At 40.5% G+C, this 21,899-nt stretch overlaps 1 protein-coding gene across 1 annotated transcript in view; it reads left to right on the forward strand.

The window, feature by feature from the left end:
- LOC126471439 (uncharacterized) overlaps positions 1-21,899 on the forward strand; it is a 246,061-nt gene that overhangs the window by 92,263 nt on the left and 131,899 nt on the right. Inside the window, exon 6 of the mRNA XM_050099613.1 lies at positions 8,218-8,295. Coding sequence (XP_049955570.1) covers positions 8,218-8,295 — 78 coding nt within the window. The remainder of the gene's footprint in view (positions 1-8,217; positions 8,296-21,899) is intronic.

The raw sequence follows: 21,899 nt of genomic DNA on the forward strand, positions 1-21,899 counted from the left end.
TCTTTAGTACATTACATTCTGCACAGAAATTAGAGTCATCTTAGATTTAAAAATCTAGTCCAATGCCGTGATTCATTTCTGACTGTATCACTATCAGGCATAAGAATAATACAAATATAAACATGACATAATTCCGCGTTTGCTGTTGTCTCACTCTAGTTTCGTAGTTTATTAGGCAGACAGGATTTAAACGAGATAGCAGCAAGCACGAAAGAATACATGGCAAAATGTTTATATTCGTATTATTCTTATGGCGAAGAGAATACTGCATGTGATTCACACTTCATAAAAGTTCCTATTAGCAACCATCTCTTCTCACAGGTAGGAAAAAATTCAGAACGTAGAGTTGGCCATATTGACAAACACCCCAAACAGTCTTGCCAGTCGGATTTTCGTAGTACATTGAAATGCTGCTACATTCGAAGATGAACAATACGGCATTTGTATTTACTTCATTGGATAATGTATGAAAATGCAGTGGTCAAAACTCGGGGCAGAGAAAAAAAGCTCGTCTTCCACCTTTTTTTTATTTATTTACTGACGCAGAGATTTTGGCGCCAGTTTTTATCTTTGTACCTGCAAAGCATGCCTGTGTAGCGCTACATATATTCGACGGCAGAAGTTAGTTGTGGCGGCACCTACCAACATTTTTCAGAACTTCCACTTACTTTGCACTTGATTCTAAGCCGCAGGCGGTTTTTTGGATTACAAAAGCTGGAAAAAAAGTGTGGCTTAGATTCGAGTAAATGCGGTAATTCGTAAATACTAAAGGAAGACATTACAGATGGAAAGAAGGGAACTAGTGAAAGTGAGAGAATACATCCATAATCCTTTTGCTTTGTGTATTTGGTTCTTATCTTGATCTTTTTCATTGCTTATGTGGACTCAGATTTAAATTTTTACACGCACAAGAAAATAATCAATTATTGGTAATATGCTGTATTGATAGAAAATCTGCTCATCAGGTTTAGGGATAGTGGTACAATTCATAAAAGTCACCCAGAACTCCGGATCAGGGGAGACTTACCGGATGGTATGAGAAGGAAAGACTGATTGTTGGGGAATGCACTGTACAAGATTTGAAAACCTGAGAGCTTAAAGGTGGAATACAGGGTATTGTGCAAGGCAGAGATTACTGCTAAAACATCATGTTCAAGTTAATAAGAATAAAAACTAAGAGCATTGTATGTAACAGAGGTGGGAGGGGGATGGCAAAAAATAGAAAAATAGACAAGTCAAAAAAGGAACAATGTAGAAAACTAAATTGGAGTGAAGAAAGGAGTAGTTAATGTGAAGAAATGCTGAAGCGTAAAGAATTAACATGAATTAAGGCCAGGTGGGTGGCGAGAACCAAGGACATGTTGTAGTGCTAGTCCCCACCTGTGGAGTTCTGAGAAATTGGTGTCCGTGGGAAGAATCCAGATGCTATGTGTGGTAAAACATGCTCTGAAACAGGATATTGTGTGTTACCTGTATATACCCTCTGCCTATGCCCATTCATCATAACTGATTACTGGGTGATAGTCATCCCAATGTAAAAGGTCAAACAGTGTTTACATAATAGCTGGTATGTGACATGCGTCGTTTCACATTTGGCTCTCCCTTTGATAGTATATGTTTTGCCAGTTACAGGCAGGTGGTAGGAGGGTGCATAGGGCAAGTCTTGCATTGGGTATGGCCACAGGTGTATGAGCCATAGGGTAGGGAGATGGGTGCACTGGGAGCATAAGGTCTGGAGATGGGTGCAGAAGGAGCATAGGGTCTGACAAGGATATTGCGAAGATTGGGAGGATGATGAAAAACTATTCTAGGTATGGTGAGCAAAATCTCAGACAGGACGGAACTCAGTTCAGGACAGATTTTAGGAAGTCATGGCTGTGTTGAAGAAGCTGGTTAATACATTCAAGGGCAGCATGATACTGGGTGACAAGTGGTGTGTTCGTTCCAAAGTTGTTTTTTTGAAGGGTTAGCTGTACCAGGATTGGATGTGATGGCACAGGAAATCTACTTTTGAACTGGGCTGTTGGGATATTATGTCCAGTGAAGGCTGAAGTGGGAGTGGTGATGTATTGCTGTAAAGAGTCTGCATCCGAACAAATATGTTTGCCTCAATGCCAAGGCTGTATGGGAGGGAACGTTTGACATGGTAAGGATGTAAGTTCTGTTGTTTGTTGGTTTGATGTGGACGGAAGTGTGTAGCTGGCCTTCGGTGAGGATGTGATCAACATTGAAACATTGAAAGTACCTATTTCTGGATGTAATCCTACTCTACACCAGCTTCTTGTACAGTTTCAAATACAACAATCTCTTGCACTTACCTGACTAATCTGTGACGTATATGCCTCATCTGCCAGTTTCCACTCTACCAGATTTCTCTCTTCCTGCAGTTAACTGCTCCTCGTGTGTCCTTCGTTGGTATCATCCGAGAAGGGAACTTCAGACTGCAACAACATGCCAGACTTCACCTAAAAAAACTATCCTACCTTCTCCTAAACTGCCTTAGCAGTGGTATTTCCCTTCCTGTCCCTCTGGAGCTCCCCAAACAGCCATACCGTCAACCCCACTCCTCTCCTACAAACCAAGGTTGGCCAACCTTCTTAATAACCCACAGCTTCCCAGACCAGTCACAACAGTAAAGTGTTCTCAACCTCTCGTCCAAAGCAGCCCTGGTGAAGGACCCACTTTCATTCACACATAATGTCAAATGGAAATACTACTTTGCAACCCAATCCCAAAACCTTTACAACAGCAAACCTGACATTGAACCCTGCCTTGAACAGTTCCGGCCATGATCCCAACTTGATTCACCACCAACACCTCAGAATCATCCCTTACAAGCCTTCCAAGAATTCCTGACATCCAGCATTGCTTCACAACCTTTGCTCAGGTCCCTACAACATGACCCTAACTGGTCCTCTGCAGAACTCCAGGCTCTTCGTTCCTTAAAATGATCATTGTCCTCCCAGCAGACAAAGGATCTACCATTATGGTACTTGACTGACAGGAGTATGTTATTGAAGGTCTACACCAGCTTTCTGACAGCTCTACATACAGCATCTGCCATCAAGATCCCATCCCTGTGATTCAAAATGACCTACAGTCCTTTGTAAAAACCTCAGTCCCCTCACAAGGACTTACAGCTGAACCCATAGTACTTCTTGCTTCACCCAAACCACTCACCCCTACCTTTTACCTTCCTCCTAAAATCCACAAACTCAATCATCCTGGATGTCCTACAGTTGAAAGCACCCACCAAACATGTATCTGTGTTAGTTGATCAACACCTGCAACCCATAATACAAAGACTTCCCTCCTATATTAAAGATACCAACGATTTCCTAGATCATCTGAAATCCGTGCCCTTCCCACTCCTACCACACACCTCGCTTGTCACCATTGATGCCATCTCCCTCTATACCAATGTTCCCCACATACATGGTCTGTCTGCTGCTGAACATTTTCTTGATCATTTTCCACCTAATTCCAAACTCATGACATCCTTCTTACTCACCTAAATCAACTTCATATTTACCAACAATTACTTTGACTTTGAGAGGCAGACATACAAACAGATCAGCAGTATGACCATGGGAATCGGGATGGCTCCTTCCTATGCCAACCTTTTCATGAGTCACTTGGAGGGGGTTTTCCTGGGATCCATAAGCCTTCAGCCCCTGGTTTGGTTTAGATACATTGATTACATCTTTGCCATATGGACTGGTGGTGAGTCCGACTTGTTAAAATTGTTGGAATCTCTAAATAACTTCTCCCAATTAAATTTTGCAAGGTCCTGTTCCAAATCCCAAGTCACTTTCCTTGAGATTGATCTCATCCTCACTGAAGGCCAGGTACACACTTCAGTCCACATCAGACCTAATAACAAACAACAATACTTATATTTTGACAGTTGCCATTCTTTCCATGTCAAATGTTCCCTCCCATACAGCCTTGGCATTCGAGGCAAACATATTTGCTCGGATGCAGCCTCTTTAGAGCAGTACACCGCCACTCTCACTTCAGCCTTCACTGGACTGATTATCCCAGCAGCGTAGTTCAAAAGCAGATTTCCCGGGCCATCACATCTAATCCTGGTACTGCTGATCCCTCCAAAAAACAACTTTGGAGCACACCATTTGTCACCCAGTATTATGCTGGCCTTGACTGTATTAATCAGCTTCTTCGACACGGCCATGACTTCCTAAAATCGTACCCTGAAATGAGATCCATCCTGTCTGAGATTTTGGCCACCACACCTAGACTAGCTTTTCATCGTCCTTCCAATCTCTGCAATATCCTTGTCAGACCCTACGCTCCTTCTGCACCCATCTCCCTACCCTATGGCTCCTACCCCTTGTGACAACCCCCACTGGAGACTTGCCCTATGCACCCTCCTACCTCCACTGATTCCAGCCCTGTAACTGGCAAAACATATACTATCAAAGGGAGAGCCACCTGTGAAATGACACATCGTATACCAGCTGTTATCTAAACACTTTCAGCCTTTTACATTGGCATTACTATCACCCAGTAATCAGTCAGGATGAATGGGCATAAGCAGAAGGTATATACAGGCAACACATAATATCCTGTTGCAGAGCAAGCTGTACAGCGTGATAGTCATGATTTTGGTGCGTGTTTCACCACACACGCCATCTGGAGTCTTCTTCCAGACAACAGTTTCTCAGAACTCCACAGGTGGGGGACTAACACTACAACATGTCCTTGGTTGTCACCACCCACCTGGCCTTAATTTACTTTAATTCCTTCCGTCTCAGCATTTCTTCACAGTAACGACTCCTTTCTTCACTCTATTTTACTTTTATGCATATTTCATTTTATGACTGGCCTATTTTTCTGTTTTTTGCTGTGCCCCTCCAACCTCTGTTACAATGCATTTAGCTTTTTGCTTTTATTAACTCGTGCACAATGTTTTAGTAGTAATCTATGTCTTGCATATTGCCCTATCTTCCACCTTTTAGCTCTCATATTTTCAAATCTTGTCCAGTGCGGTCCCCAACAATCAGTCTTTCCTTCTTATCCTTTTTGGAAAGTCTCCCCCGTCCCAGGGTTCTGGGCAACGTTTCTGAACTGTACCCCTTTCCCTAAACCTCTCGGGTCATTTTCCTTCACCCCTCTTCCTTCCCCTTCAACTCTTCTGCCAGAAGAAGGAGCCACTGGCTCTGAAAGCTTGTAAAAGTTAAAACTTTTTGTGTGTGTGTTTACCTGCTGCTGTGTGATGTAGACTTGAAGTCCTAAAGTCATTCAAGGACTTGAGTTTTTCAGTGACTGCCACGTAACTAGAAGACTTTAATGTTATTATTTTAAGTTAAGTTGAAGTGTGCTGAAAGTTTATAATTTTATTCGCTGTAAGTTTTATGGTTTTCTTCCATTGCACTTTCGTTGTATTGTTTTAAGCGAATGATGAAAACTACCACAAAAAATTCGGGATATAAAACACTCTTAATTTCTGTTATATGTGTGCCATATACACTGAGACGACAAAAGTTATGAGATACCTCCTAATATTGTGCCGGACCTCTTTTTGCCCAGTGAAGTGCAGCAACACAACTTGGCATGGCCTCAAGTCATTGGAAGCCCCCTGCAGAAATTTTGAGCCACACTGCCTCTGTAGCTGTCCATAATTGTGAAAGTGTTGCCGATGCAGAATTTTGTGTATGAACTGACCTCTCAATTATGTCCCTTAAATGTTTGATGGGTGGCTAAATCATTCGATGGAATTGTTCAGAATATTCTTCAAGCCAATCGCAAAAAGTTGCAGCCCACTGACATGGTACATTGTCACCCATAAAAATTGCATTGTTGTCTGGGAGCACAAAGTCCATGAATAGCTCCAAATTGTATCCAAGTACCTGAACATAACCATTTCCAGTCAGTGATCGGTTTAATGGGACTAGAGGACCCAGTCCATTCCATATAAACATAGCCCATATAATTATAGAGCCACACACCTTGCACAGTGCCTTATTGACAACTTGGGTCCGTGGAGTTGCGTGGTCTGCACTACACTTGAACCCTACCATCAGCTTTTACCAGCTGAAACTGGAACTCATCCTACCAGGCCACAGTTTTCCAGTCATCTAGGGTCCAAAAATGTGCCCATGAGCCCAGGAGAGGCACTGCAGGTAGTGTTGTGCTGTTAGCAGAGGCACTTCCATCAGTTATCTCCTGCCATATCTTATCAACACCAAATTTTGCCACACCGTCCTAACAGAGACATACGTCATGCGTTCCACAGACATCACCACTCTCGGTCATTAACTGATGGCTGCCAGCCTCTGCATTGTCTGTGTGAGAGGTGATGATGAAATTTGAAATTCTCGAACTCATGACATGGTGAATCTTAGAATATTGAATTCCCTAATGATTTCCAAAATGGAATGTCCCAAATGTGTAGCTCTAACTACCATTCTGCATTCAAAGCCTGTTAATTCCCATCATGCACCCATAATCATGTTGAAATCTTTTCACATGTATCACCTGAGTACAAATGACAGCTCCACCATCTCACTGCCCTTTTATAGCTTGTGTATGTGCATATTGCTAAACCCATAACTTTTGTTGCGTCAGTGTAATGTAACATTAACCAGTTGTAGGCATCCAGAAACCAGATTCTTTAATCTCATGACATCAGTAAATATTTTTAAAATGTTTCTTGAACTTATTTCCTTCTCATTTATGAGACTAGTTTCGTCCTCAAGTTGGTCATGGTACACTACTGGCCATTAAAATTGCTACACCACGAAGATGATGTGCAACGGACGCAAAATTTAACCGACAGGAAGAACATGCTGTGATATACAAATGATTAGCTTTTCAGAGCATTCACGCAAGGTTGGCGCCGGTGGTGACACCTACAACGTGCTGACGTGAGGAAAGTTTCCAACCGATTTCTCATACACAAACAGCAGTTGACCGGCGTTACCTGGTGAAACGTTGTTGTGATGCCTCGTGTAAGGAGGAGAAATGCGTAACATCACGTTTCCGACATTGATAAAGATCGGATTGTAGCCTATCGCGATTGCGGTTTATCGTATCGCGACATTGCTGCTCACGTTATTTGAGATCCAATGACTGTTAGCAGAACGGCCTCGTATCACTAGCAGTTGAGATGACAGGCATCTTATCCGCATGGCTGTAACGGATCGTGCAGCCATGCCTCAATCCCTGAGTCATCAGATGGGGACGTTTGCAAGACAACAACCATCTGCATGAACAGTTCGACGATGTTTGCAGCAGCATGGACTATCAGCTCGGAGACTGTGGCTGCGGTTACCCTTGACCCTGTATCACAGACAGCAGCGCCTGTGATGGTGTACTCAATGACGAACCTGGGTGCACGAATGGTAAAACGTCATTTTTGCGGATGAGTCCAGGTTCTGTTTACAGCATCATGATGGTTGCATCCGGGTTTGGCGACATCGCGGTGAACGCACATTGGAAGCATGTATTCGTCATCGCCATACTGACGTATCACCTGGTGTGATGGTATGGGATGCTATTGGTTACACGTCTCGGTCATCTCTTGTTCACATTGACGGCACTTTGAACAATGGACATTACATTTCAGATGTGTTACGACCCGTGGATCTACCCTTCATTCAATCCCTGTGAAACCCTACATTTCAGCAGGATAATGCACGACCGCACGTTGCAGGTCCTGTATGGGCCTTTCTGGATAAAGTAAATGTTTGACTGCTGTCCTGGCCAGCACGTTCTCCAGATCTCTCACCAATTGAAAATGTCTGGTCAATAGTGGACGAGCAACTGGCTCATCACAATACGCCAGTCACTACTCTTGATGAACTGTGGTATCGTGTTGAAGCTGCTTGGGCAGCTGTACCTGTACACCCCATCCATGCTCTGTTTGACTCAATGCCCAGGCGTATCAAGGCCGTTATTACGGCCAGAGTTGGTTGTTCTGGGTAGTGATTTCTCAGGTTCAATGCACCCAAATTTCGTGAAAATGTAATCACATGTCAGTTCTAGTATAATATATTTGTCCAATGAATACCCGTTTATCATCTGCATTTCTTCTTGGTGTAGCAATTTTAACGGCCAGTAGTGTAGAATTGTGGACTCGTCAGATGTGTATTGTGAAATTGATGTCTTATGTGTATATTGTGATATATTATTGTCAATCGCTTATTGAAATGATTACATAACTGATTACTAAAACTTCTTTCTGTTGGAATTTAGAATGGCCCATCTGCACCTTCATCAATGTCAGCTTGTTTAGGAATTTCACAAGGTTCAAGGGAAATTGAGGAACTGAAGGTATGTTGAGCTTTAAATCATTGTAGTAACATTTATGTAATCTCATGTTTTCTAAATTCTTCCCACATTTATTTGTACTAAATAATTCTCCTAGTTCTTTTGCGTGCATAGTTACCCTATGTATATTCTGAATCATATTAAATGTAAATAAAATTGTGAGAAAAACAGAAAACCAATCGTCTTAAAGATGGTATTGAATAAAGAATACAAAACCCAGAAGGTGGTGAGGAAACTTTCTTACTTTCTGCTGCTGCAGAGGAGTCAGCATACACATCTTGCTTCTCTCATTATCTAAGTAGCATTTTTTATTTGAAATTTAAGGAACTATGGGCTCTTAAATATATTATTTATCATAACATTAAATGTATTTTTGGACTGTAATGCTGCCAGCATTCTACACTGTGCCTACATCAGCAAAAGGCTTAAACAGTTCTATTGCGCTGTGAAATCATTATGTGCGTCATTATATATTTTTCAAGTAATGAATTTATTGGTTCTTTTGAATTCTATTACACAAAGGATTACAGGAAAATATAATAGGAAATTAAAAGGTTAGTGTGATGTTTATTTTGGATAGACAGTGACTTGACTTGCACAGAATGTGCCCTGTGGTTTAAAGAGAATGTGAACAGTTGCCAAGTCACTCCTTAGCACTTCTTGACTGAAGTAGTGGGCACACCTTAGTTTCAGGATTTATCATCAACAACATTAGTGAAATACTTTGATTTATTCGTCTTTGCCACCTGTCTCGTTTTGGTTTTCCCCATCTCTTTTTTCTCCTAGTTCTTAATCATTTTTTCCTCTTAACACATCTTTGCTTCTCACCCTGTCTTTCCATCATTCTGGCCTGAAGTTGGGACACTGCTCAACTGACCTATTCTTTGACACCACCCCTTCATTTTTGTCTCCCCTCATCCTCAAACCAGCTGGATCCCTCTCACCATGGGATCTGAGTGACCTACATGCTCTTTCATTTTAACTTTCCCTGACACAACCCTTTTTCCTAATACAGTAGTTATGGAATCTAGGAGGGTTTCTTTACTTTTACTGCGTTTATGGACATCACTAAAAATGTTGTCTCCTGAAGGTAAGTACTGGACAGCCACACTGTCTTGTAATTTTATAAAAATAATTTCCTGTTTAATGACTAACCCAGCAGCAATATGTGGGAACAAGACATGTAACTTGCCTACCAATAATCAATCAAGTATAAATAACCAGTTGACAGATGATGGTTAGAGTGCTGACACATGAGTTTTAGATTATCTGTAAATCCAGTAAGGCTGGCAACTGATGGGTTATGCATGAGGATCGTATCCACCTGTACCGCGTCAAAATAGCCTGAAGATGATGCAGTGAAGCGTCGAAACTGGTAGCGACAAAATAAAATGAAATCATAAGGACGGCTGTAGGTGTTTTGATTTTTTGTCAAAATTACTCGTAAGTTTTTGTCCTACTACTTTTGCGCTGAAAAGCCCTGTTGTGATCTTGCTGTGGGATCTGCTGTCATCTTTCCGTTTCTGTAACTCTGTGTAGAAGTCTTCTAGCCGGCCGGAGTGGCCGAGCGGTTCTAGGCGCTACAGTCTGGAACCACACGACCGCTATGGTTGCAGGTTCGAATCCTGCCGTGGACATGGATGTGTGTGATGTCCTTAGGTTAGTTAGGTTTAAGTAGTTCTAAGTCCTAGGGGACTGATGACCTCAGAAGTTAAGTCCCATAGTGCTCAGAGCCATTTGAACCAAGTCTTCTACTTACTGATCATAATGTCAACATGTTGGCACAAAAATCTTGAATGGTATTCATCTAACAACTTTTGTTTATTTTTAAAACAAGTAGTAAAGTAACTGAGTTTTTAAATTTCAATTTATTTTGTTATCAGTCAGGCTTTATGTAGCAAGATGTGGGCACAGCTGGGTATGTTCGATGGTTTAAAGTCTTTGTTTGTATTCTCTCAGTCTACTACTGCCATATTCTTTCACCCTGACTGGAATATTGACATCTCCAAGAATTCACATTGTGGCAGTCGTGCCTCTGTCAGCCATATCTGCGGAACACTTACCTACCAGGGGCCAAGGAGTATGGTAAGACATTTTGAATAGTGCAAATTCTTGGCTGAATTATGCTCATGACATTATCAGAGCAGTCAGCCTGATCAGTTGATATGTCAATGATGTGCATGAAGAGTCTTCAAGTCTTCATTCATTATTGTCATTCAAGATTTAGTCAGTTGTTGTATGACTCATTATGCAGTCTAGGCCAGTCTGTAGGTTTGCAGCTATGCTGTCTGCACCTTGATGAGCAGCTCACTCAACTTGTTTTCAACAAGATGGTTGTCTTGTATGTTCTAACAGTGTTCTTGGTAGTCACTTTTTGTAGCATAGAAACAATGGTCTAATACACAAATTGGGGAAAAGGGATTTTTTTGCATTATTATAACATCTTCCTACCTGTCACAACTATCAGGTGACAGAGCTATAAGTCTGCACAGAGCAGGGCAGCATGTGGCAGCTGCAAGTGTTTTCCTTGGTGACAAGACAGTGGAATTGGTGTTTCCATCTAAAGTGGCGGCCCCTGTGAGACAGTCTATCAGAACAATTGAGCAGAGATATCAGGAACACACCCGATTAAAACAACCAAGTAAATCAGCTGTTGCCGAGCACTGTCTTGAGTATGATCATGAAATGAAATATGATGAGACAAGTGTCTTGATGCAAATGCGAAGTTTTTGGGAATGCATAATTAAGGAGTGTATTGAAATAAGGATGTCAGAAAATCTAATAAACAGTGACAGAGGTTTCAATTTCAATAATGCTTGGAGTCTGACATTCAGTTAATTAAAATCTTGTTGACCATCTCATCCATCAGAGCTTGAAAACACTAAGAGAATTTGCATTTCAAGGAATATCTGTTCGAGTTCTGAAAAACAATAGAGCATCAAAGTGCATGATGTATGTTGGGACTTGAACTTGGCTGTAAATAATGGCGTGAGACCAACAATAGTTCACAGTGTGGTTGCCATCCAGGTGGCGAGTACATGAAATGACAAAGTTCGTAGCACCTGAAGAAGATGACTGGGTCAGTTGTGAAATATTGTGCAACTTACCAGAACATCCAAAAGCTGACCATTGATCACTCATGCTGAGTAAAGGTGAGAGATCACAAGTATGATGTCAACTGATTGTGACTAGATGCTATGCTTGCTACAAGCTGTCACGGAGGGCATCTCCATCGCAACCCTGCTGCTGCCACTAATTTTTCTGTGTGAAACGTGCTATTGAAAACCAGTGTTACGAACTAGAGCAGAAAGGAAGCATTCTCACAACTGCATCGTAACCCTCAACTACCTTCAGAGTTACCACTTATACCTGAATTTTTGTTATGAGTTTTGTCACATAGAATGAATTAAAAGATATTTGGCAATTGCACATGTTTGCAATAGCTGGATTCATATTTTGATCTGAGAGCAACGAGAGAAGATGTGGAAATAAGTGAGTGGCTGAAAGCCCAGTGATTGGTGTTTGATTTCAACAGAATGTAAGTATGCTAGACTCATCACATTGTATGTTGGAATATAGACTTACCTGGCATATGTTGCTGATGGAGAAACTCATAAGTTTCCAGCTGAGTGGCAGTGTTGCAAAAGAATGTGGTTTGCAACAATGTCACTCTGCTGGAAACTCACAAGCTTTTTATCAAAATACTGTATGTTTCTGAAAGAATTTTTAGTTCCAGTGAACAGAGTAAATCCCGTATTTTTGCTAGGGAACTGAATGAGTAAAAAAAGATAATCTTGTGTAACTATCACAGTACATCCTGCTCATTCACCATAGACTACCGAATTCTGTGAACTGTTGAAAATATCCCTCACCCACTTTCCTTTTTTCAATAATGATGATGTCACATTGGTATGCAATGCGAAGAAAGAAGCAAAGTTTCCATTTCTTTAAAGTGTTCAAATTGTAAATCATATTGTAACTACCATTTCATGCCATCACCTGTAACTACACATTTTCATTAAATATCAGACTCCACATTTAAACAATAGAAAACACTACAAGAACATGTCATGCTGTAAGTCTCACAATATGGCATCTTCACATAATAGACTACGTGATCTGTACATATTTCTCACATGATCAGTAATGCTGTGACCAAAAAGGGCGTTTACTTCTTAAGAATTGTTGTAATAAAGTGTTTGTGTTTTGATGCTTCTTAAGGTATATGTTCAGTTACATATTCTATGAAAAAGACATATTTCTTCTTGTTTGGCAGCAAGATAGGGAACCAGTGTGCTTATTGTGTGTTTTTCCAACATACATGTGTGAGTGAATTGAGTAACAAGATTATTTGGAGTGCTGGTGTTTTTGAAGGAGCCCACCAACCTCACTAATGACTATTATTTCTGTGTGGTTTTCCTCATAAACAAAACATTTTCCATAAAGGAAAAAAAAATCACGAGCTGTATATCATGATATATATTCTGCAATTTACCGTGTTCCAATGACAAAAAACTTCCTGCCCTTGAACCTTCAGGAAAGGATATTGTTAACTGTAATTACACTACTGGCCATTAAAATTGCTACACCAAGAAGAAATGCAGATGATAAATGGGTATTCATTGGACAAATATATTATACTAGAACTGACATGTGATTACATTTTCACGCAATTTGAGTGCATAGATCCTGAGAAATCACTACCCAGAACAACCAGCTCTGGCTGTAATATTGGCCTTGATACGCCTGGGCACTGAGTCGAACATAGCTTGGATGGCGGGTACAGGTACAGCTGCCCAAGCAGCTTCAACACGATACCACAGTTCATTGAGAGTAGTGACTGGCGTATTGTGACGAGCCAGTTGCTCGTCCACCATTGACCAGACGTTTTCAATTGGAGAGAGATCTGGAGATTGCGCTGGCCAGGGCAGCAGTCGAACATTTTCTGTACCTAGAAAGGCCCATACAGGACCTGCAACGTGCGGTCGTGCATTATCCTGCTGAAATGTAGGGTTTCACAGGGATTGAATGAAGGGTAGATCCACGGGTTGTAACACATCTGAAATGTAATGTCCATTGTTCAAAGTGCCGTCAATGTGAACAAGAGGTGACCGAGACGTGTAACCAATAGCATCCCATACCATCACACCAGGTGATACGCCAATATGGCGATGCCAAATACATGCTTCCAATGTGCGTTCACCGCGATGTCGCCAAACACGGATGCGACCATCATGATGCTGTAGACACAAGCTGGATTCATCCGAAAAAATGACGTTTTACCATTCGTGCACCCAGGTTCGTCGTTGAGTACACCATCGCAGATACTCTGGTCTGTGATGCAGCGTCAAGGGTAACCGCAATCATGGTCTCTGATCTGATAGTCCATGCTGCTGCAAACATCGTCGAACTGTTCATGCAGATGGTTGTTATCTTGCAAATGTCCCCATCTGATGACTAAGGGATTGAGATGTGGCTGCACGATCTGTTACAGCCACGTGGATAAGATGCCTATCATCTCGACTGCTAGTGATACGAGGCCATTGGGATCCAGTACGGTGTTCGGTATTACCCTCCTTATCCCGCCGATTCCAATTCTGCTAACCGTCATTGGATCTCGACCAACACGATCAGCAATGTTGCGATATGATAAACCGCAATCGCAATAGGCTTCAATCCGACCTTTATCAAAGTCATAAATGTGATGGTACGCATTTCTCCTCCTTACATGAGGCATCACAACAACGTTTCACCAGGCAACGCCGGTCAACTGCTGTTTGTGTATGAGAAATCGGTTGGAAACTTTCTTCATGTCAGCACGTTATAGGTGTCACCACCGGTGCCAACCTTGTGTGAATGCTCTGAAAAGCTAATCATTTGCATATCACAGCATCTTCTTCCTGTTGGTTAAATTTCGTGTCTGTAGCACGTCATCTTCGTGGTGTAGCAATTTTAATGGCCGGTAGTGTAGTTGTCCATGCACGACAATGTACGGTACCAATACTTTGCAAAAAGCCGTACACAAAAATTCGATTTTTCAGGGGGTCATATCTTAGGTTCTATTAACCAGAGAGAGGTCAAGTATTCAGTAAAATATTTTTGATTTTTATTCTTTTAAAACACAACTCTTAAGTCAGGTGCTTTCGATGAATTGTAGTCGTGCATACTGATTTGTTGTTTATACGTGTGAAAGTACATAGATGGCAAAATTGTGAGAGAGATGGATTGCTACTCATAATGGTGATGTTGAGTCGCAGACAGTCACAGCAAACAGACTACTAAACGTATGAGCTTTTGGTCAGAAGGCCTTCTCCTGAATTAGATAATGCACACACACACACACACACACACACACACACACACACACACACACACACACACACGCGAGACCACTGTCTCTGGCCACCGAGGCGAGTTTTTGTGTGTGTGTGTGTGTGTGTGTGTGTGTGTGTGTGTGTGTGTGTGTGTGTCATCCACTTTAAAAGAAAGCCTTCTGGCCAAAAGCTCCCATGTTTAGCTGTCTTTTTCTGTTGTGCTTGTCTGCAACTCAGCATTTCCAGTATATGGTGCGTAGCAGTCTACACTTTTTATAATGTTGTTATTATTCCAATTTAATTAAATGTCTTGAAGTATGTAAGTAAACTGTCAAAACTTAACTGTCCTATAGAATTTGTTTTATTTAAGCTTCACACCCTGCCGGAACAGGAAAAAGAAGGGAACCAGTTGAATAATTCGCTTCTGTCAGAGCACAAAAAAGACGAACATGTTCCTCTTTAAAAGACTGACAGGAAAGTGAGGAACAAGCTGCCTCAATCCTTATTCAGCCTTTCTCACCAAAAATATTGGCAGGCAAACATATTCACACTTTTTTGTGCTGAAAGAGAGTAGTGGAGAGACAGTTATGGTGGAAAAGAGGAGACAGTGCCAGTGAGAAAAAGAGGACACAGTGATGGTGGATGAGAGAAAGTGGCAGAAGGAGAGATGGATGAAGAAAATAGCAGTGGGAGCCAAAGAGAGGAGATAGTGATGATCGGTGAGAGGCAGTGGCAGTAAAAGGAAAAGCGAGATGGATGGAAATAATAGTAGTAGGAGCAAAAGAGAGAAGAGACATTGGAAATGAAAATGATTGATGAGTGGAGAACATACATTGTTGTGTTGATGCTGGAGAGGGATTAAAGACTGGGATGTGCTGGTAGCTAGGAGAGTACATCATTTGGAAATGAGGAAATAGAGGAGGATAGAACCATTGCCAAGAAGAGTCACAAAGAATGTGTCGAGAAAAAATAACAAGTGACTCTGCTTCTGGTAATCCCTCAGTTAAGGACTATGGATCAATTGCTCTTTTCAGTATATAGAATGTTATTGAATGGGCTGTAGGTATTGATGGCTTGCTGTTTCTTTACATGTTGCTTGGTGTTCTCTAGCAACCATGAGCATGTCAACTGCACAGCATTTTCATCGGACACTGTTTCCATCCTGCCTATCTTGATGCTAACAATCTCCAGCTCCCTGCTACCAAGTGAGCCCAGGGTCAAGGCACTGCACTTGAATTGAGAGGAGTGAGCTTCAAATCCCTGCCTGCCTGTTAAGATTTATTTTTTCAGTGGTTTCACTAAATAGATTATTGCAGATGGTTCCTTTTATTCTGTCTCAAAAAAGCTAGTTCTCACCTTAATCCCCCCCCCCCCCCCGACACACACACACACACACACACACACACACACACACACACACTCTCTCTCTCTCTCTCTCTCTCTCTCTCTCTCTCTCTCTCTCCCCCTCTCTCTCCCTCTCCCCTCTCATTGATTCAACAGAAAGCTAGTACTTCCTTAAGTACTTAAAGTAAAGTACATATTATGGTGGAATGAGGCCCAAATCCTCGGCCACCACCACCACCACCTGCATGGGAGAAAGGATATAGTGTGCAATGTAGCAAGGTGTAATAAACCTACTTGCTTAAATGCCACTCCCCTAAGCTATAGCCTGCTCACAACAACAGTGTAATTCACAAAGAAACATTTTCTATAATGAAATATAAAACTACATGCAATTCAAAATTTATCCCCATTAGCAGTTATATTTGTTCTATAATTGACATACCTTACCTGAAAGATATCAGTCTCTGCTTCCTAAAATAATGCATTTAAAAAGATATGTCTATTCAAAATTGTTGTTTTCCAGTGTGTTCAAATCTTTGAATGTAACCCTTTAAAAATCCAGTGTCACTGCCTTGTAGCCCTGATTTTTATGCTCCCAAAAATGTGTAATTTTACTAGAATAATAATTTAGTTAGTGACAGATTTCAGCTATAAAAGTTACAGTTCCCAGAAATTTTGTGCTGGGTTTTTATAAACTTCAGGGATAAAAGTGCATGCCCAAACATCTGCTGCATGAAATAAAATTTATTGTGTATATCATTTGAAGATTAAACAGTCCACCATTAAACAAAATAACTTCATTCTCTAAAGTATGTATATCTTCTCTACTTTTCCTTTCTATTATTTCAGTTTTGAAATAACTGTATAGGTACCATGCACAAATCCAGAGTCAGTCTGCACTAAACGGCCATCGAGCAGTGTTCATATGGTCACTGAGCCCAGAATCACCACTGAGCTAGGTCATGTACAGTAACTTCACTATGTAGAGTTTCAGTCTGCATCCAGCTACAGTAGAATGCGGTCAATGTGTATTTTAGCCTTTAAGTATGATCTATTATAGCAATGGTTTTCAACCTTTTTGAGTTTGTGGCTCCCCTGTAAGATACCTTGTAAAAAAATAATTAATAAAAAAGTTATGGATAAAATACTACTCATCTCGGTGTGACATTTGAGCTTCTTTTTTGTTACCCAACTTGCCAGATCATGTCACCAAGTGAGATACAGCTATCTTCATTTTCTTCTCCACATAAAGTCCTCATCTGGACTTGGTTGCAGTGACAGCCACTGCTGAAAGTCCACTCGTGCAAAGCAATTAATATCTTCAATGCTTTCGTGCTTAGTCTTCAAACCTCTTTTCTTAGTGAAAACCCAAATTTTAGTAGTGCCATTGATGAAAACTTCTCTTTTAGTCAAGAATCTGATGAAAGTTCTATCAACTCTTCCACTTCTGCAGTACTAAACTCAGAAGTAGAATCGTTACTGAAGGGATTTTGAACCTACTGAAACCTATCACGGTTTTCAGGAAAGTATTTTTCAAAGTGAACATACAGTTCAGATAAATGTCTTTCAATTATAGAAAAAAGTAGCTGAATACCTGGTATTGCCTGGGTACGTATTTATTCCAATTTTCTATTAGTCAATCTCCTGCTTCCACCTCTCGCTGTCCATCTCCTCCTTCCCTCTCTCTCTGTTCACATTCTCACCCCCACTCCCTGTCCATCTGCTCCTGCCACTGCCTCTGTCATCCCCTCCTCCCCCTCTGTCCATCTCCTCCTCCCCCTCTGTCCATCTCCTCCTCCCCCTCTCTCTGACCATACCCCCCCCCCCCCCCCCCGCCCCCCCGGTCTCTGTATGTCCATCTCCTACCCCTTTCCCTCTCCAAGTTACTACCCACCCCAGTAGGAAGTTGCTGGTTCTTACCTCCACAGCACTTCTTTCCAGGCAGTAAGTAATACATGTGCCATATTTGATTGAAATGGATCCAAGAGTTTAGGAGGACCTTTTTATCCATGGCTTTGTGTGCATACGTAAATGTTACATGTATTTCACACATGCTTGTAAACATATTTCACCTGAGAGACTTTATGTAATGAAAACCAAATTGCTGCTATAGGATCTATTTTGGATAAATTGCAATCTTCAGACAATGTACATATATCAGTAGTGGTCACTGTCACTTTGAAACCTATTACAACATGTTGTAGATTTAGGACGCCAATCTGTCAAATCTGATGATAAAATGTCAAATTATAAAAATTATGGGAAAGAATGATTAAAAACACCAGCAAACCACCTGTCAGCTTATAATATAAGTGTTCTATATCTACACCATGTTGTTACAGAATACGAGTGACAATGACAACTGCTGATATATAGACTTGGTCAGAAGATAGCAATATAGCCGAAATGGCTCCATCATAATGAAACACTAAACTCCTATAGCAGCAATTTGGATTTCCAAGGCTGTGTTCACATTGGCAATGACAAAAGTCATCAGATGCTGCCGCCAGAGATTTCCCCGTAACATCAGTCGACAGCTTGATCACTGTGCACCCAATCTCATTTGTCAGTTTGTGGCAGGGTCGAGGAGGTAAGGCGAGAGGTTAGATTAGGGTAGAATCTGTCCTGTGTATGAAGTTGGCTACATTTTAACTTACAAGGATGGTGTGGATACCACAGTTCCTCTTTGTTTGGAGACGAGTGCTACAATTTGGCGTTTGCTATTAGGTCAGTCCAAATGAAGTGATCCAATAAAAATTAAGTTGGTTGCTTGACCACTTTTAAATATTTTCATTTTTTATATGTGATTACCCTATAATTGAGAAGTTCAAAACAGTTTTTTTTAAAAAAAATTACCTTTCACCTTTACTGAATGGGGGCCATTTTCGTTTGTAAGCATGCGACGATGTTTCAGTTTAGAGACGTTAGCAAAAATATGAATATCTCTGCACTGGGTCAAGTTACAACATTGCAATTGACATGATTTTTTTTAGAAAAGTGTCCTCTACAACATTGTCTATTATACAAAATACCCTAAATTCAAAAATAACCAGTCAAAATGACTCCAGTTTGGTACCCAAATTTTCAAAAATCCACTTTTTAGGCCCAAAAATAACAAACAAGGAGTGATTCATGACAGTCTATTTTTGTCCTATAGCAAGATATCATACACTACTAGCCTCATATAGAGCAAGAACACTTACAAATGTTTCCTTAATTTTTTATGAATTTTTGAAATTTGAAAATTTTTATTTTTTGTTAAGTTTGGGGCTAGTTATCTCAGGTGGGACTGGCTATAAAAATATGATTTTTGCACAGTTTGTACACCTATATGATAGCAATGTACTGTAAACATTTCAACATTGATATCTGACTGTGAACACAGATATGAATTTTTGAAAATGAGATAATTCACATTACTCTACAACTGATCTTGTGGCTGTTGCCTATTTATGTGTGATATTGGCGGGATATAATGAATTATTATTGAAGCAGGGTACTGAATTATATACAAAAAGTGGAAACATCACTGAAATTAACATTTATATTATTTTGACATACTTAAAATAAATGTTTTCAATTAACATAGTTTGAGACATAGTTTGAGATGTGACTGTTCCTAAACATGGTGGTGAATGTTAAGAACACTTATTTCTTAAGATAGCTTCTGTGATATAGAATAAGACTTCCCAGTTGCTGTGGTAAGTTCAATCACTGAAAGTTTCCTTAAAACATGTTTCATTGGTATCCAAACTTTGTCACTAGTAGATTTCGTGAATGATGTTCTCAGGCCAGCAGGGTGGTAAAAATGCACAAAAACACCATTGTTTTCCAAACTTATTCTTTCAACCTGTGCAAGCCACCACTGTCCATCATACACACGTGGCACTATGCCATTCAACGTTAAAGACAGAGATTTAATTTTACTGACACAATGTTCCCCATAAATTTCGGTTTCTGATGTTACATAGCATTGAACTAAGTTTTCTGCAATGCCAAGGAATTTGTGGAAATTCCTTGTTCCTTTTATTGCTATACAGTTCTCAAATCTGGTTTGAAGTGTTGTTTTCATATGCAGAACCACTTACTCTTTCTTGATCAGAAAACAGGTAATGCCTTTAATATTATCCTTGCAAAAGACATACATGCCCTGCACTGTGAGAATCTGATCTGTGGTCGGTCTTTGTAGACTGGCTTTACTTACTTCACGTTTTGTTGTACCTCCTACTCCATCACATGCATTTTTACCATGGCAGGATGCAAAAAAATGCCATTCAGCCTCCAACCCAAAGTGTACTTCGTGGTTGCACAGATTTGAAAAATTCTTTTTGTTCTTATACTGACTACCACTTCCACTGTAAAGTATATCAGCTTCTCAACCTTGGGAAAATTTTCTTTTATGTAATTTATTACGTACTTTTGAAACACATGTACAGACAAAGTGTTGTGCTCCAAGTAGTCGCTTAGAATGCAAATTGAAGAACTGCAAACTTCATCTTTCTTATTTTTAAAGTAGAGAATGTATGCACTGTTGCCTGCTCATTGACCCAGTGGTACCCTTGTATTTCATTTTGAATCACAAATGTAATTTTTTCTGCAAAATCAGCTAGCACTATGCATTCAGTTTCTTGAAGTTGTGGTATTTTGCCCTTCAAAAACTTACTTTGGATTTTAGAAACATAGTGGTGACTTTTGAGTTTTTGTGAGTTATCAATGAAAGATTCCACTTCCTGAGATTTAACCACTGTTATAATTTCCGCCCTGTCAGTTGTGACCCACTGTTTGAAGGTAATACTGTCTGGCTTTCCACATCAAATTCATGAAATAATTCAATAACTGGTTTCCTTACCAGGGCATTTATTATGCAAACTTATCATGCAGTCATAACTGTTAGTCTCACAGATGATTAAATCTAGTTACTCTTTGTAGTTAAGATCACTGAGTTTTGCATCCGCAATCATCAGTTTGACATTTTGATGATTTAAACAAACACATACGGAGTGTGTCCCTGAGGATCCAGTCAAAATATCTGTATGGTGTGAAAAGTGGCAATTGACCCTGAATGAAGAAAAGTGTGAAGTTATTCACATGAGTCCTAAAAGAAATTGGCTAAATTTCGATTACGCGATAAGTCACACAAATCTGAAGGCTGTAAATTCAACTAAATACTTAGGGATTACAATTACAAATAACATAAATTGGAACGATCACATAGATAATATTGTGGGTAGAGCAAACCAAAGACTGTGATTCATTGGCAGAACACTTAGAAGGTGCAACAGGTCTACCAAAGAGACTGCTCACACCACGTTTGTCCGCCCTATTCTGGAGTATTGCTGTGCAGTGTGGGATCCGCATCAGGTGGGACTGACGGATGACATCGAAAAAGTACAAAGAAGGGCAGCTCGTTTTGTATTATCGCGAAATAGGGGAGATAGTGTCACAGACATGATACGTGAATTGGAGTGGCAATCATTAAAACAAAGGCATTTTTTGTTGCGATGGGATCTTCCCATGGAATTTCTATCACCAGTTGTCTCCTCAGATTGAGAAAACATTCTGTTGGCACCCACCTACATAGGGAGAAATGATCATCACGATAAAGCAAGAGAAATCAGGGCTCGCACAGAAAAATTTAAGTGCTCTTTTTTCCCACGTGCCGTTCGAGAGTGGAACGGTAGAGAGACAGCTTGAAGGTGGTTCATTGAACCCTCTGCCAGGCACTTTATTGTGAGTAGCAGAGTAATCAAGTTGATGTAGATGTAGATGAAAATACACCACTTAGGGTGGAGGTCACAAAATTTTTACCTTCCAGTTTTGCATTCAGGATGAGAATTTTGAAAGCTATAAAAGTTTATTTAAATTTCACAGCACTAGTCATTTCTGCTTTGTTACTTTAAGTCCATTTATAACAACTCTTTTGCTATCTTTGCAACCTGGGCACATTCT

Source organism: Schistocerca serialis, chromosome 1 (assembly GCF_023864345.2).
Source record: "Schistocerca serialis cubense isolate TAMUIC-IGC-003099 chromosome 1, iqSchSeri2.2, whole genome shotgun sequence".
NCBI classification, from domain to species: Eukaryota; Metazoa; Arthropoda; class Insecta; order Orthoptera; family Acrididae; genus Schistocerca; species Schistocerca serialis.